Here is an 18,304-nt window from a genome sequence, read left to right on the forward strand (position 1 = left end):
TTGAGTGTGAGCGTGATCATTGCCAGAACCGCCTGACTGGCCCTCGTGCCGGTGACACTTAAAAGCACCCACTACACTCTCAGAGTGGTTGGCGTTAGGAAAGGCATCCAGCTGTAGAAACTTTGCCAAACCAGATTGAGCCTGATGCAGCCTCTAGCTCACCAGTCCTCAGTCAAACCGTCCAACCCATGCCAGCATGGAAAGTGGACGTTAAACGATGATGATGATGATTTCGGCATTAGAGAGGCAGGATCATTTAAGTCAATAAATATGGAATGTTCTGCCATTGTAAGCTTACTACTGGGGTTGGGGGTAGATGGGTATGCATCATCATACATTGTAATGTGAGGCATGGAAATTGTTACTATTCAGGCAACTATAACTCACTTTTAGGTTGTTATTGTTAAAGAGCTTATGATATTTATGAGGCTGGGAAATGAGTAATTAATGGGACAGAAAATTCTTAGCTATGTTGATGGTTAGGTTCCTATTGTAGGGTGATCCGCTGAGTGGCTTGTTTACTCTTGGACCACTTGATATTGGTGATTCTACTTTTCAATTCTGCTAATCTTGTGACAATTCTGAGCATAAGGTTAATTGTGCCAAGCATAGGCTTACAATTTAGATTCAATACTGGAGCATATTACAACATCTCACTTGACTAGAAATATGATACAGATACCAATATATTGCAAGATGGTCGGAGTAACACTGTCAGACAAATGGTATCAATCATTTCCAGGATGATAATGAGGAGGAGGAGGAGGAGGAGGAGGGGAGAAGAAGAAGAAGAAGAAGAAGAAGAAGAAGAAGAAGAAGAAGAAGAAGAAGAAGAAGAAGAAGGAGGCAGAAGAGGGGAGAATGGGGAGAGGTGGCAAAGTTTTTTTTAGCTCTTCTGTAAATTTTGTGGTGCTGCAGGGGGGGGGGGGTAGGAGGAGAGGGAAGAGGCAGCTGCTTTCTTGTTCAAGCTTCCTTTTTATATTCGTAGACAATGTCATCATCAAAGATACAAGAACTCTATAAGCGAGAAAATGTAAAAATAATTCTTTACCCTCTGAGTGAACATAATCTTCTTTGAACGCAAGAAGGGATAGTGAGCTGAGAAGTCTTCATATCCACCTGGAATTATAACAGAGCATTTATCAATGTTTTTCTTGCAATCAAAGAAATGATTGGTTTTAAGCTTAGCGGCGTTTCGTCTGTCTTTACATTCTGAGTTCAAATTTTGCCGAAGTCAACTTTGCCTTTCATCCTTTTGGAGTCAATAAATTAAGTACCAGTGAAACACTGGGGTCGATATAATCGACTAGTCTCCTCTCCCTAAATTTCAGGTCTTGTGCTTTTGGTAGAAAGGATTATTATCATTATTATTATTATTATTAATATTATTATTATTAGCATGGGAAAAATGCTTAGTGGAATTTGAACTCAGAATGTAAAGACAGACAAAAGTCTGACTTTACATTCTGAGTTCAAATTCTGCTGAGGTCATCTTTGCCTTTCATCCTTTTGGGGTCGATAAATTAAGTACCAGACAAGCTCTGATATTGATATAATCAATTCACCCCCTCCCCCAAAATTTCAGGCCTTGTGTCTATAGCAGAAAGGATTAATTATCAAATAAACTTTTCATTTTCATTAGTCAATAAGACATGTCTTTCATTAATTAAATTCTTCATTAATCAATAAAACCTACAACACACACACAACTTTCACTAATCACTAAAATTCATCTGTCATAAATCAATAAAACTCATTTTTCATTAATCAATAAAACTCATCTTTCATTAACACGTTGGCTCTCAAGCCTCATTTTGTTTCATCCCCGGGTCCCAATATGATATCTTAATTAATTTTGACATGAGTGGCATCGTATTTTTACACTATACCATATGCGAGGCAAGGATCACATAGGTAGTTTTATATACCCATGTCAAAATCAAATCAAATGGAAACTGTAGTTGTGACCCTGTGCCGATAGCACATAAAAAGCACCATCCGAATGTGGCCAATGACAGTGCCGCTTTGACTGGCCCCTGTGCTGGTGGCACGTAAAAAGCACCCATTACACTCTTGGAGTGGTTGGCATTAGGAAGGGCATCCAGCTGTAGAAACACTGCCAGATCAGATTGGGGCCTGGTGCAGCCTCCTGGCTTCCCAGACTCCAGCCGAACCGTCCAATCCATGCCAGCATGGAAAGCGGACGTTAAACAATGATGATGTCCACCCTAGTTCACATAACATTCTAAATACCAGATGGGTATTTTCTACTGGAAGATCTCAAAATCTTTTCAAAATGAACTATTTTGGTTTCCATGGCAAGTAAAATATTTTTCATTCACTTCTGTTTCTATTGGAAAATCTACCATTTATTTTCAAAAAGAACTATTTTTGTTTCAATGGCAAATAAATTTTTTTCAATACTCAATCGTTTATTTTAGTTCATTACATGGTGAAATCAGAAGAAAAACGAAAAAAAAAAATTATTATAGGTGCAGGAGTGGCTGTGTGGTAAGTAGCTTGCTTACCAACCACATGGTTCCGAGTTCAGTCCCACTGCGTGGCACCTTGGGCAAGTGTTTTCTACTATAGCCTCGGGCTGACCAAAGCCTTGTGAGTGGATTTGGTAGACGGAAACTGAAAAAGCCCGTCGTATATATGTATATATATATATATATATATGTGTGTGTGTGTGTGTGTGTGTGTGTGTGTGTGTGTGTGTGTGTGTGTTTGTGTGTCTGTGTTTGTCCCCCCACCATCGCTTGACAACCGATGCGGTTCGGCAAAAGAGACCAATAGAATAAGTACTAGGCATCCAAAGAATAAGTCCTGAGGTCGATTTGCTCAACTAAAGGCGGTGCTCCAGCAAGGCCACAGTCAAATGACTGAAACAAGTAAAAGAATAAAAGAATAAATGAATGTATAAAAAGTTGTTCTCTTAGTATAGCAAAAGCACAAATGAAGACAATCACAGCATTCCAGCTCTGAGAAAACCCATAGGAAAGAAATTGAATAACGACCCACTGGTGGGTCATGTAGGACTTACTAACATACCATCCTGACCCACCAGCATGACATGTGGGAGCCAACATGTTAATCAACTAAATATATCATTCATTAATCTTTTAAACATAACTTTCATTAGTCAATAAAACAAATCTTTAATTACTCAAACACTTTTAGTTAAATATAAACCCAGCATATTATTAAATAATTAAACATCTTTTATTAATCAAGAAAACATGCACTTCATTAGTTAATTTCTTTCACCTTTTATTTACTAATTACACAGATACTTCAGTTCTTAATTGAAATTACTATATAACAATTCATTCAATTAACTCCTTAATTTAAAAAAATGTAAGGAACGCATGCTTACCTTTAAGGATTTTCACTTTATATTTGCTCCCTGTTTTCCATAACAACAAAGCAAAATCCAAGAAAGGACCTGTAATTGTTAAAGGGACTGTTCTTTGTTGAGTGAAACACGGAGGGTGAAGAACATTCTGGAGGTTATGAGCTAAATTTTCCACTCATAGTCTACCTAGAATTACATTATCTAATGTGCCCTTTTTAGATATGGTGAAGTGTGATTTGAGAAAGATTCAGCTGCTATTATTCGTAGGTCAAGTAATTACATAGAACTACTTGTTAGCTGATGTTCATTAGATTACAATTGTAAGAACACCAGCTTACATACATACATACATACACACACATACATACATACATACATACATACATACAAACAAACAAACACTTCAAAACCTCCAGGATCTATATCCAGATTATAAATTCACCTTTATACCAATAATGAGTAATGCGCTTGGTTTTGTAAGTAAAAGCCTAACTGTCAGTCTAGATAAGCTAAGATTTTTCCAGGAAAAGAAATCAGCCCCTAACTCACACATTACAAATACAGTAAAATAAGCAGAACAGTAAAAATATGTAAGATTTTTCTCAAGTTAAGAATGCAAGTTCTATCATTGTTAAAAACCAGCTCCTTCCTCACAGAAATATTTCAAATGATTAAAAATAGAAAAGAACACACATTCTGTGTATGTATTTATGATGGGCTTCTTTCTTGTTTCCTTCCAGTGTCTAGCAGTTGACTTGGTTACTCAAAAGATTTTGGCACTCCGTCGCTTACGACGTCGAGCGTTCCAGTTGATTCGATCAACGGAACAGCCTGCTCTTGAAATTAATGTGCAAGTGGCTGAGTACTCCACAGACACGTGTACCCTTCACGTAGTTCTCGGGGATATTCAGCGTGACACAGTGTGACAAGGCTGGCCCTTTGAAATTCAGGCACAACAGAAACAGGAAGTAAGAGTGAGAGAAAGTTGTGGTGAAAGAGTACAACAGGGTTCGCCACCATCCCCTGCCGGAGCCTCGTGGAGCTTTAGGTGTTTTCACTCAATAAACACTCACAACGCCCGGTCTGGGAATCGAAACCGCGATCCTATGACCGCGAGTCCGCTGCCCTAACCACTAGGCCATTGCGCCTCCACACTCACAAGATTATCCACCAGCTTTCCAACAATGTCTTTAGTTCTGTTTTTAATTCGATGCCTCAACCACTTGTGGATATGTTTATAAAATTAACAACACAGCACGGTAACTATGACTTACAGATTTCTTCTTTGGTTTTTCACACTTGGAATTGTCAAAACATGGAACAAACTCCCCATATCAGTTGTTACTTGTCAGGACACTGCTTCCTCCAAAAACTCCATGCTTCCTGGAATTTACCAATATTACTCCTAACCTGCCTATCTACCGTTCCTGTTTCTTTCTTCTTTATTTTACTTAGGGCTGCTTTCTGTACCCCTTTTAACCTTTTCTGAGGAGTTGTAGTGCACCTGAGTACTGTGTACAATAAAGTGGCATGTAAAAAGCTGGTGTGATGTAAAAAGCACCATTCGAGCATGGTCGATGCCAGTGCTACCCAACTGGCTATGGTGGCGGTGGCATGTAAAAAGCACCCACTACACACTCGGAGTGGTTGGCGTTAGGAAGGGCATCCAGCTGTAGAAACTTTGCCAGATCAGATTGGAGCCTGGTGCAGCCTCCTGGCTTGCCAGTCCTCACTCAAACCGTCCAACCCATGCCAGCATGGAAAGCAGATGTTAAACAATGATGATGATGATGAAATATGGTGATGAGCTGGCTGAATTGTTAGCACGCAGGACAAAATTCTTCACGGCATTTCTTCCTGCGTTATGTTCTGAGTTCAAATTCTGACGAGGTCGACTTTGCCTTTCATTCTTTTGGTATCAATGAAACAAGAACCAGTTGAATGCTGGGGTCAATGCCATTAAGTAACCCACACCCATAAAATTTCAGGCCTTGTGCCTAGAATAGAAAGTATTATTATTATTATTAAATAAGGCGACGGGTTGGCAGAATTGTTAGCACGCAATGCTTAGCAACAGTTTGTCCGTCTTTACGTCAAGTACTGGGGTCGATGTAATCCACTAGGCCCGTTTCTTTAAAATTTCAGGTCGAGAAAAAATTATTGGAAAAAAAAAAAGCATTGTTATAAGAGTTACTTCCCTTAGACTTGTTTTGCTCCGTATTTCTTTTTTTTTTTTTTAATATAAATTCCCCAAACAGCAATTTCGAGAAAGGTTAAATACACTCGCACTTTTACCAGCCATACCAGTTTTTCTTCCACGGTAGCATAAAATTTTAACCTGACAAAAACTATTTGTAATACAAATATTCTTTTTTTTTTTTAATTTACTTTGAAGAAATGTGTGTTTGTTCGTACAGATAGAAATTTCTAACAAAACCACAACCAGCATTCTTTACACTCTATTAGTTTCTTTATATTTAATGACAACATAGCTATTGATGTTGTTTTGCCTCAGATCAACTCTGATCCAGTAAACCAGTTATTAAACGCTTTCAAACCATGACTTTTTATTGCTTTTTATTTTTCTTCAGATATTAAAGGCTTTGATATGTAGGACATTTGACTGTTACTTCTAGCAGGTGAAGCAATCACATAGAAACGTCCCCCATGGTTTAATACTTTAATAGTCTTTTTGCTACCAAACTCTTAAATACTCAGCTTCTCAGATTCATCATAAAGATAGTTACTTCTAACTATATCTGATATTTTATACACAGACATGCAGGAAGTAAATAGACACCTTTAATTTTCAAAATTTCTGATCTAAGCGTCTTAATATGATTTCAACAGTGTAGAATTTACAGCTTAATTATTCCTTTTCAATGCAGGTGCCCTTATGTTAAACATTTGCGAAGAGTAGCCATGCCACGCACAAAAAATTCAGCAGGTCTGTCAGATTTTCAAAGAGGTCGTATTGTTGGACAATCTGAGGCTGGTCTTAGCCAGTGAAAAATTGTCGAAAATCTTCAAACTCCTCTTGCTACTGTTAATAGAATTATAGTGCAATTCAAAAGCCAAGGAAAAGAATCAATGGATTCTCGTCCCGGCCGACCTGGGCACTCAGAAAGGGAGCTTCACTGTTTGAAGAGAATTGTGGAAATCCAACCCTGTTCGAAGGCTTCTCACATAGCAAAACAGCTAGAAGTTAGTCCAAAAACGTGTGTTACATATCTGCATAAGCTTGGGTATAATGGACGAGCAGCTAGAAGAAAACCTCTCCTTCAACCAATTAATATCATGAAAAGAAAGAAATGGGCTAAAGAGATGTCAGAAAAATTCAGTTCATTTTGGGATAGAGTGATTTTCTCAGATGAATCCAGATTTGCATTATTATCAGACAGTCGACATGTTTGGGTCTGGAGGCTTCCCAATCAAAAATTTGATTCTGAGCTGACTGAATGTGTTGGAACCATAAACTCTGAAAAATACATGGAAATACTTAAGCAAGGATTACTTCCGATGTATTCACACGATAACACAATGAAAAATGAGTTTTTATTCATGGAAGATGGGGCTCCATGCCACACAGCAAAAAGGAATCAACAATGGCTGACTGAAAATGGGATCAAAAAACTTCCTTGGCTGAGCCAATCTCCTGACATGAACCCAATTGAAAATCTTTGGAGCATACTAGATAGAGCTATACGAAAAATTCAACAGAAACCTAAATCTAAAGATGAATTGTTTCGATTGTTGCATGAAAGGTGGGCAGAAATTCCACAAGAGACAATGACAAAGCTCATCAGTTCAATGCCAAAAAGAATTTCTGAATTAGAAACTGCAAAGGGAATGTCAACTGAATACTAAAGTATGTAGTCCTACCTATTGATTACATTTTCAATTCTTCGCTTTTTTTACTATCTTAAAATTTTAAGGTAAAAAAAAAGGATCTAACGTCTATTTTTAGCAGTGCATGGTGATGCTTTAAGTTGATCCCTTGTTATAATTATGTATATAATTATAAAATAATTTTTAAAATTTACCTAAAAGTTTTTTTAATTTTCCGCACTGGCTACCTGGTAAAATCATCATTGATTTTACACTTTGTTATTATATATATATATATATATATATATATATATATTTATAAAATCCACTCACAAGGTTTTGGTTGGCCTGAGGCTATATCAAGAGATATTTACCCAAGGTGCCATACAGTGGGATTGAATCCGAAACCATGTGATTGGGAAGCAAGCTTCTAACCACCTGTGCCTATGGTTTTTATCTGATTCTTAAAGAGCAACAGCTGGTGTCTTCACCTGGTTTATATCTAACAACTGATTAGGGAACTAACCTGATTCTCAACTATCAATTCTTCTTGATTAGCATTCTTAACTTTACCAAACTGTTGAAGATCAGTTGTCGGTGCCACTTACCTTTCTCACTGAGTGAGCTGGTGTTGCTATCATAGACCACAACATATTGTTTACACTCTAATTCAGCATCATAAGGTATCAACATTTTGAGAGTCTCATCCTACAGTTAGAACAAGAAAACATAATACTAAGCAGTGACTAATCTATGTTAATTCATACATCATCCTTCACACCATCACTATATTTAAGAGATGAGGAATTATTTACATTATTTACATTTGACAATATTTGTCCTCATCTTGTTTGTTGTTAACACAACGTTTCAGCTGATATAACCCTCCAGCCTTCATCAGGTGTTTTGGGAAAATTTCAAACCTGGGTTCTCATTCCTAAGATATTTTTCGACGTTGTTGTTGTTGCTGTAATTGCTGCTGTCACTGCTGCTGCTGTTACTGCTGTTGCTGCTATTGCTATTACTATTACTATTATTATTATTATTATTATCATTATTATTATTCAGGTCACTGCCTGGAATCAAACTCAGAATCTTGGGGTTAGTAGCTTGCGCTCTTAACCTCTACGCCATATGCCCGTAGGCAATTATGGAGTGAATTTTAGGGCTTATAAATCTAATATTTTCCTATCCTTCCTTAATACTGGATGAAGGCTGGAGGGTATATCAGCCAAAACGTGTTAACAACAAACAAGATGAGGACAAATATCCGTCAAATGTAAATAATGTAAATAATGATCACCATCATTGCTTTTCCACTTTCTCAAGCCAAAGACTAAGTGGGTGGTGGGGTGTCACAATGTGGCTGCTAGGTCTGCAAGAAATAGCAGCCAAATTATCAGTAAGTCCCATCCTATTGTGTTTAAGACAAAAATGGCATGACCATGGCTATAATACTCAAACAGAAGTGACCCTGGGCTAAACAACAACTACTTAGCCACCAGCATCATTACTATTACCTCGTCACTGGAATCATCAACATCATTATATTATCGTCATCATTATCAGCAGCAGCAGCAGCAGCAACAGTAACAGCAACAACAGCAGCTGCATTTTTCATCTGTCTTCTATGTTGACATGTGTAGAGTGGTTCAACAGAATTCATTCGGTTGGAGGACCACATCTTGCTCCAACGTCTCATTTTTGGCATGGTTTCTATGGGTGGATTCCCCTCCAAACACCAACCCCTTTACAGAATGGATTGGATGCTTTCTTCATGGCACCAACACTAAAGAGGTTGTATACCATCAGCAAATCTGGCTCAATGCCTCTCTTTCATGCAAATCTGGAAAAGTCTACATTAAAATATTGATGACATGAGTGGCTTCCATACAATTTCTAGCTACCAAATTCCACTAACAAGGTATTGGTCAATCTGAAGCTATGGCAGAACACACTTGCCAAGGTACCATACATCATGCCCAAATCCGATGTGGAACATCCCTAAATGGATGATACATCCGAATGAATCCAATGGATGAGTGAGATAGAATTTAGGGATGAGTGAGATGGAATTTAGGGATTCAAATAAAAGAAAGAATAGGGAAGCAACTGCACCTCCAGTACACCAGCTAACTATCCCCCATTCCACTCCATGTTAGTTACAGGTATTATTAATCTTAATCCTACCTCTTTAATTCTTCTTGCTGTGATTATATGGTTTTCATGATAATCATCCTCTTTTCTTGTATCTGCAAAATGAAGATCAGATTAACCATTAATATCTTGGATATTAACAATGAACCAATGGGATAGCCGCTATGTGCTCACTCCGCTTGTAAGAAAAAGTAGTTAAAACTGCCTCTAACTACATCCTACAGTCATAAAAATGACACATTGGATGGCATAGTCCTAGGTAAACTACACCTGATGGCATGCAATGCTCTCTCACTCAATAATAATAATAAGGCATGAGGAAAGTAATGGTGATACCGATGGTAACTGGAGCATTAGGAACAGTTTCCAAGAGCTTTGAAAAACATATTAAGAATATGGGAGCTGCTGTCAGGCTCAAAATGATCCAGAAGACAGCCTTGTTGGGTACAGTTCACATTCTAAGGGGAGTAGTGTCTCTTTGAGTCACTTGAAACCTTTGGTGATCTGTTATTGACAACAATGATGCCAACGCCGCCAGAAAGCAAACTATGCTGGATCATAGATATAGCATGCCCAGCTGACATCAAGGTGTGTGATAAGGAAGAAAGAAAAGTCGAGAGATATGACAGGTTAGCTTGAGAAGTTAAGCAGTTGTGGTCGATGAAAAAGGTGGTAGTAGTACCAATAATTGTCGGAGCCCTGGGAACAGTGAGTAAAAATCTTGAGAAGTACATGGAACAAATAGAGGCTGCAATAAGGGTGGAGCACTTGCAGAAAAGAGCACTGTTTGGAACCGCTCGAATACTCCGGAAGGTGCTCGAAAAATATGAGGTGTTAGTGAACAGCTGACACTGTAGTACATCTCCAGCATTAGAAGCTGTGCAAAGGCAATAATAATAATAATAATAATAATAATAATAATAATAATAATAATAATAATAATAATAATAATAGTAATAAAAGAAATGGAAAAACTTTCAAAATACAAAGACCTGGAAATAGAGGTAACTCGAATGTGGAATCTAAAAGCAGAAACAATTCCTATCATAGTAGGTGCCTTAGGCATAATAAAAACATATTCAGACAAATACATAACAAAAACACCAGGACTTACAAATATATATAACATACAGAAAATTGCACTACTGGGCACTGCACACATCCTACGCAAAACACTTTCAATACAGTAACCATAAGAGCATCACAGCAAACCACAGCACATACCCAAGGCGCACAGAGCTGCGCTCGGTAGTGAAGTGAAAGCACGTTATAAAAATAAAACTACTGAACAATAATAATAATAATGTCAGGGTAATCATTACTGGAATGCTTTTGACTGATTGATAAGATCTGACCTGGGGCTAAACAACAACACTAAAACAAATACACACTTGTTACATGTTACAGGAGATGTTTTCAGTTCTGTTCTATGCAACCCTATCAGATAATTTGTTAAGAACTAGTAATAAATATCTCTAGTGTCAAGCTGATAAATAAATCCACTGTTTATCTTGCTAAATTATGCAGGACTTCTATATTTAGCAATCACAATCAACATTTGTGTATTTATTTTTTAGATATATTAACTTGCAGCTCATATTCACTGACTTCTCAAATAGCCATTATGAAATAATGAGCACACAGCAGTTTGCATTTTATATCAGCAGAACTTATCAATATCTCTTTTAGACCATAACAAAGGTTTTTGTAGAAACATTTTCCTCAGAAAAACCATTATTTCAGAATTATACCTGTTTGGCAAGTGAATTGTTCAGAGATCATGTGGTGTAGAAACTAAAACATATTGCATTGTGGAAGAACCATGATGGCCATTCAATTTAAAAGACATACATACATAGCATCGTCATCATCATCATCATCATCATCTTCTTCTTCTTCTTCTTCTTCTTCTTAATGCTCACTTCTCCATGCTTGCATGGATAAGGCAGAATTTGTTGTGGCAGGTTTTTTTCTGTGACCAGATAAGGTGATATTTCCCCCTCGTGGCCAGACATGTTTTCGCAGAAGACTGGAAATGAGGGACACCGCTTGTGTGACTTGCAACAGTTGTTTACAGCTATCACAAGACATCAAAGCAAGGTGACCATAACACACACACACACACACATAAATCCATGCCAGTTTTCATATCTAGTTCAGGAGGGTACATATTTATTAAACCTTTACAAGGAATAAGTTGCCAGGTGACTTTGTTAGAATTTCTAATGAAGATAAGCAAACTACAAGAGAGAAAACTGCACTGGTTTGGTCATGTGAAGCATATGGATGAAGACAGAATGTAACAGCAGACGAAATACTGCTAAGCATTTCGCCTGGCGTGCTAACGTTTCTGCCAGCTCGCTGCCCTTCTAATATATGTATATATATATATATATATATATATTAACAGAAAAATGGAAATATCATTCATCATGAAACAGTAGAAGCTTGGCTCCATCCTTCTTCATTCTAGAAATTCCAGTATTATTCACAGTCTCCATAACACTTCCCAAAACCACCAGAGACATTGTCTGTGACACAACCAATCTGTCTTCTCTACATTCCCTTCAGAACAGAATTTCAACAGCTGACACATCTTCCTCTCCCTGTAACTCAATTACTTCCTCCCACTATATAGGCCACTATAACTGTCTTCCATGATCGCTCAGCTTGCTAGAAATAGCAGCTGAATTTCCCTTTTCTGCTTTCAATTAGATAATGTAATCTTAAGATATACTTTGTTACTTATTATTATTATTGAGCCCTAAGTTTCATGAGGCCAGTTACCCAGTTCCCATGGCCTGTTAGTGACTGGGATCAGAACAACCCCTTTGAATGGGATGCCAGTTCATTGCAGGGTTAAAAGGTTGTAGTAGGAGACACTTGCCCTGCAGTGAGACTGAACCTGAAATCACATGGGTGTGAAGCAAACTTCTTAACCACACAGCTATGTCTACACCCTTTTTTTTTTCTTTTTGGTTTTTCACCCAAGCATCTGACATCAAAAATGGAATGTCTTTGAGCAAAGTTCTGATCAATCCGAGCTAACTTGTAGAAAATAACAATTTGCTGTAAATATTTGAAACACATTCATAATGATCCACAAACATTGGAATGGTTTCATAGATTTATAGGGGGATGGGAACAGATAATTGGATTAGATCAGCAAAGAAACAGATTCCTCTAGGATTTGAACTCAAAATATCTGTACCTAATTATTGTGCAGTCATCCCATTACCTTAATTCAATAAATAATCCTTTTTATTGAAGGCACAAGGCCTGAATTTTGGAGAAGGGGACTAATTGATTACACTGACCCCTGAGTTTCACTGGTACTTAATTTATCAACCCCGAAAGGATGAAAGGCAAAGGTGACCTCAGTGGAATTTGAACTCAGAATGTAGCAATGGATGAAATGCTGCTAAGAACTTTGCCCAGTGTGCTAACGATTCTGCCAGCTCTCCACCTTCTTAATTCAATAAATAATCTTTTCTACTCCAGGCACAAGGCCCAACATTTTTGGGAGGGAGCCAGTCGATTAGATTGACTTCAGTATGCAACTGGTACTTAATTTATCGACCCTGAAAGGATGAAAGGCAAAGTCGACCTCGGCAGAATTTGAACTCAGGACGTAAAGACAGACAAAATGCTGCTAAGTGTTTTGCCTGGCATGCAAATAAATATTCAATAAATAATGCCAGGAAAGTTTATGCAGGTACATGCAACAGTCACTTATTTAGGTCTGCCATGATGCCCTAGGGATCATAAGGGCAGAACTTAACCTGGCTTTCATGATGTATAAGTGACTGAGATAATGGCACCCACCACTGAAAGGAATGTCAGTCTGTAGCAGGGTTAACTTTGCAGTTATTGCTGGAACTCATTTACGGTTGAGTGAGCTGGGGCAATGTGAAATGAAGTGTTTTGCTCAAGCGCACAACACACTGCCTGGTCCAGGAATCGAAACCATGATAGTAAGATCATGATTGCAACACTCTAACCACCAGACCACGCTTTCTACCTATTGCCATGCAAAAGGTAGAAGAAAAAAAAACATCTGGATTCCAATCAAATTTATATTGAAGTTATTTATCAGCCATAAGTAGGGTAGACAAAGATTAGACATCGTCCCAGTTTATTTGACCTTTCACAGTCAAAAATATTCGTTAATCATTCACTAACCTTGTTGGAAGGAAGGAAGGAACGAACGAAGGAAAGAACGAACGAACGAAATGGAAAATCGTAGGGGTTGTGATTTTCATTAAGGTATTAAACCTTAATGAATTTATTAAAATAACTTTGTATTTATATAGACACAGATGTGGGTGTTTGGTAAAACGTTTGTTTCCCAACCACATGGTTCCAGGTTCAGTCCCAGGTTAACCAAAGCTTCTTGAGTGGGTCTGATAGGCAGAAACTGGAAGATACGCACATACATGTGTGTGTGTGTGTGTGTGTGTGTCTTTGTGTTTGTGCTTGTTGCCCCAGCACCACTTGACAAGTAGTGTTGGTTTGTTTACATCCCCATAGCTTAGCAGTTCAGCAAAAAAGGGACCAATAAAAACAAGTACCAGGCTAAAACAAATATGTACTGGACCGGGCTGCGTGTTGTGTTCTTGAGCAAGACACTTTATTTCACGTTGCTCCACTTCACGCAACTGTAGAAAGGAGTTACAACGTCACTAGTGCCAAGGTGTATCGGCCTCTGCCTTTCCCTTTGGTAGCATCGGTGGCATAGAGAGGGGATGCTGGTATGCATGGGTGACTGTTGGTCTTCCATAAAAACAACCCTAGGTCGTGCGTTCGCCAGTGAGGCAACTTTCCGCCCAGACTTGTACCTCAGAAGGGAACTCTTAGGTGCACTCATGGTCATTCGTGACTGACGGAGTCATTTAATAGATATATAGATATATATATAGATATACATGTATATATATATATATATATATATATATATATATACATGTATATATATATACAAAACGGGCTTCTTTCAGTTTCCATCTATCAAATCTACTCACAGGGCTTTGGTTGGCCTGTGGCTATAGTAGAAGACACTTGCCCAAGGTGCCATGCAGAGGGACTGAACTCAGAACCATGTGGTTGGGAAGCAAACTTCTTAGCACACAGCCACTCCCGCGCCTATGATGAAATTTACTCCTTCAATTTTTTTTATATTTTTGTATTCAGAGTTGACAGACATAATATTCACAGCCAATCAGCCAAAGAACATTTAAGCCTTTAGCATTCAAATGATTTAGTCGAATGTACAAGGGTGAGTCAAAAAGTAATGCCATTTTGTTTAGGACAGGTATAATTACCAACACAGGAACATGTATCCTACATCAAAATGAAGCTGGTCCTCTGTGGATCACATCCCTTTACTTCTCAACATAGTCACCGTTTCTCTCAATAGCAATGTTGTGGCTTTGAAGGCGGTGAGCTGGCAGAAAAGTTAGCACACCAGGCAAAATGCCTTGTGGTATTTCATATGTCTACGTTCTGTGTTCAAATTCCGACGAGGTTGGCTTTGTTTTTCATCCTTTCGGGGTCGATAAATTAAGTAGCAGTTGCATACTGGGTCAATCTAATCAACTGGCCTCCTTCCCAAAAATTTCGGGTCTTGTGCCTAGAGCAGAAAAGATTATTTTGTAGTTTTGATTTCAATATCTTTTATCTTCTTTTGTTATGGTCTTTTACTTACTGGGGTAGTGCCTTGAAGAATTTTAGTCAAATGGATCAACCCCTAATACTTATTCTATTGGTCTCTTTTGCCAAACTGCCAAGTTATGAGGACGTAAACAAACCAACATTAGTTATCAAGCAGTGATGGGGGGCAAACACAGACACTGACACATACACACACATATATATATACATATAGATAGAGAGCGAGAGAGAGAGAGAGAGAGAGAGAGAGAGATACACAATGTGCTTCTTTCACTTTCCATCTACCAAATCAACTCACAAGGCTTTGGTTGGCTTGAGACTATAGTAGAAGACGCTTAAAGTGCCACACAGTGAGACTGAACCAAGAGCCATGTGGTTGGAAAGCAAACTTCTTACCACATACAGCCTGGTTCAAAAAGACTCTGAAATGAATACAACAGGTTTAGTTTTAAGAGATACATATAAACATTTGATTGGCTGTTTCAGTGTTATGGGCTGTCCATAAATATTTGATTGACAGTATCAAAATGCTGTAGATCAGTGCTTCTCAAACTATCTGATGAGGCGTACCGGCAGTTTTTTTTTTCTTCTAATTTGCCAGGGACCGGTAATATTTCTTGGTAATATTAATTTATACCGGAAACAATATATATAATGAATATAATAAAAGTTGACAATTTTTTTCTATTGTTCGCTTAATTACGAACAGCAGAGATGTGACTTGTCAGTCCTGGTAAGGACCAAAACCCGTTTGGCCAGATGTAACAAGCAGATGTTCGGAGAGCTTACCATCCACGCTGATACATACCTTTATTCCACTGTGGTATTTTTCACGGAGACCTCTTTGCCTTTCGCGACCAATTCGGCCACCGTGGTCAGCTGGGTAGGAACAGTAATTACCAGCGAGAAGAGAGTCCGGACGAAAGGTGCCACGGAGATGTTGGTGAAACGCCGCCTAGGAGTTCTGGGAGAGCTGATCGCCGAGTTCGGACTGAAGCTGAACGTGGTTTTCGTGCCTTCGGAAAGAAACAGGGCGGACGCACTGACCAGGGTGAAAAGGGCGTGGCTGGAGGAACCGGAGGAAGCAAGGAAAGGGATAGCGGCAGCGTGTCGGCTGGGTGACTCCGAACTGAAGGAGCTACATGCTATGCACCACTTGGGGGTGGATAGGACCCTGTATCTGGCGAAAATGGTTGATGCTGACGTCACTAGGAGAAACGTTAAGAAAGTGGTCGCGAAATGTGACAGATGCCAGTCCATTGACCCCCACCCCGGGTGGGCATGAGCAGGGGAACCTCTCAGTAGAGTGTAACTGGAGGAGACTGGCTGTGGATGTGACGCACTACCGTCAGGAAATGTATCTCAGCATGGTCGACTGCGGGCCGGGCCGGCTGGCCATTTGGAGGGAGCTGAGGACAGGCATTGCCGATGAGATTGCTCGCATTCTGAATGAGATATTCTTGGAGAGGGGTCCTGTGGAAGAACTGCTAATGGACAACGGGGCGGCATTTCGTTCGGAAGCGTTGGGAGAGATGCTTGACCGGTGGAAGGTGCGACGACTATTTAGAGCGGCGCATAGGCCGAGTGGCAACGGAATCGTTGAGAGGCACCATCGGACGATCAAGGCCATGGCTGAAAGGGGGCACATTTCGCCCCTGGAAGCGGTCTACTGGTACAACATGTCTCCCCGATCCAGACAAGCGGAAGAGTCTGTGCCGCACAGAACGGTGTTCAAATATGAATAGAGGCATCCCAGTAAGACGCCGGAGTTCTGCGAGGAAGAGAAGGGACCCGCCGGCGTGAAAGTAGGGGAGGAAGTTTGGGTCAAGCCGCCGAAGGCACGCTGCACATCACAATGGGGCAGGGGAACAGTGACGGCGGTCAATTCCAGAAACAATGTCTCTGTGGATGGAATGCCGCGTCACGTGCTGGATCTGCGCAGGATAGCCACTTTGTCGGATGAAGAGTGTGATGGAAACGAGCCACCTAGCTTGAGAATATCTCGACGTGTAGGGTGCCCGCCCGGTTGGATGGCGGACTTCGAATTGGAGTAGGGGTGAACGTGATCTTTAAGATCAGGGTGGCGTGTGGTATGACGTCAGTGTCTGGGGAGGCTGACCGGAAGGGCGAGTTGACCGGAAGGGGAAAAAAGGGCAGAGGGAGCCTCGATCGGGATTCGTGCCCTTTTCGAACGGGGTTGTGGTCAGGACAAGACGTGTTAAGCGACGGTCTAGGTTTGGGAGAGGCAGCTGCTATTCCTGGTGTTCTTTGGGTCGGGGCAAGCTTCAAGGATTGGATACCGCAAGACAGACTCGCAGTCGAGGAAAGGAAAACCGAGGTAAGGCGATTACATCTACTCGTACGCACACACCACATGTAACACGCAAATAGAGATGTTAAGAATCAAGTGATGCCTGTCCTGAAGCTTTTTAAAGTGAGCTAATGCTAATCCTACTCTCTAAACGTATGCATTGGCCCAAAAAGAAGTAATCTACATCATTGAATGGAAACTAAGTTGCAGTAGCTACATCCGAATTTCCCTTCTCCTAGACAGATGTCTAAACAAAGACTAGGGGTCTCTCATTCCCAACTGTTGCATGGTTCTTGGCGCTACTGAGCTCATCCGTCCTTTATTGAGTTTTGTTTTTGGTCCTGTCGGATGTCTAACGAAAGCCACCCTACTTACCAGGCAGGCACGGTTGGGTTATCGGTTTAGTTGCCGACAGCTCGATCATGAGACATGTACGGGGTATTAGCAGTAGCACTGAGAGTACGTTACCTGCTCCGAGCAAATTCTCCTTCTTACTCCAACTTTTCATTTCTACAAATTAATATACTTACCCAGTAATAAAAGATAATTAGGATCGGCAAGGGCAGGGTAGCGTTTACACTTCTGCAATAAGTTGTAGAATTCCGAATGGTCCAAAAACACAAGACTGTTTTCCATTATCTCCCGCCTCTATTGTTGCAGTAAGATTGTCAACAAACTAAACGTGATTTCTAACTTCCTGTTAGTTACCTAGCAACAGTTACTGCATCCGTAAATAAGATCTATAAAGAAGCAATGCGGGAATTGGTGGTTGGTCGACTTGCTAGAGATAACAGCAAAATCGCAGAATTCTCATTCTACAGACTTGAAAAATAAGGAAACATTGGATAAATGTAGCAACTGAGAAAATGTAGTTGGATAAAACGCTGAGATGTGCACATTTAATCTATGGTCTGCGTGATAAAGCTGACCTGGCACTAAATAACAACAATCTCTCTCTTTCTATCTATCTATCTATCTCC

The 18,304-nt window shown here is 39.7% G+C and overlaps 1 protein-coding gene across 4 annotated transcripts in view; it reads right to left on the reverse strand.

Moving 5' to 3' along the window:
• LOC106872204 (serine/threonine/tyrosine-interacting-like protein 1) overlaps window positions 1-18,040 on the reverse strand; it is a 35,776-nt gene extending 17,736 nt beyond the window's left edge. The window contains exons 1-5 of one of the 4 annotated variants that reach the window (XM_014919105.3): window positions 17,855-18,036; window positions 9,377-9,438; window positions 7,795-7,894; window positions 3,380-3,448; window positions 1,052-1,119 (exon numbers count right to left, since the gene is read on the reverse strand). In XM_014919105.3, coding sequence (XP_014774591.1) covers window positions 1,052-1,119; window positions 3,380-3,448; window positions 7,795-7,894; window positions 9,377-9,438; window positions 17,855-17,960 — 405 coding nt within the window. In that variant the 5' untranslated portion in view covers window positions 17,961-18,036. Of the gene's footprint in view, window positions 1-1,051; window positions 1,120-3,379; window positions 3,449-7,794; window positions 7,895-9,376; window positions 9,439-11,198; window positions 11,663-17,854 lie in introns of those variants that run through there. The other 3 variants (XM_014919104.3, XM_089353326.1, XM_089353327.1) reach the window with 3 other exon arrangements.
• Between the last annotated feature and the right edge of the window lie 264 nt (window positions 18,041-18,304).

The sequence above is a fragment of the Octopus bimaculoides genome, chromosome 6 (assembly GCF_046866305.1).
Source record: "Octopus bimaculoides isolate indiv1 chromosome 6, ASM4686630v1, whole genome shotgun sequence".
Classification (NCBI taxonomy): domain Eukaryota; kingdom Metazoa; phylum Mollusca; class Cephalopoda; order Octopoda; family Octopodidae; genus Octopus; species Octopus bimaculoides.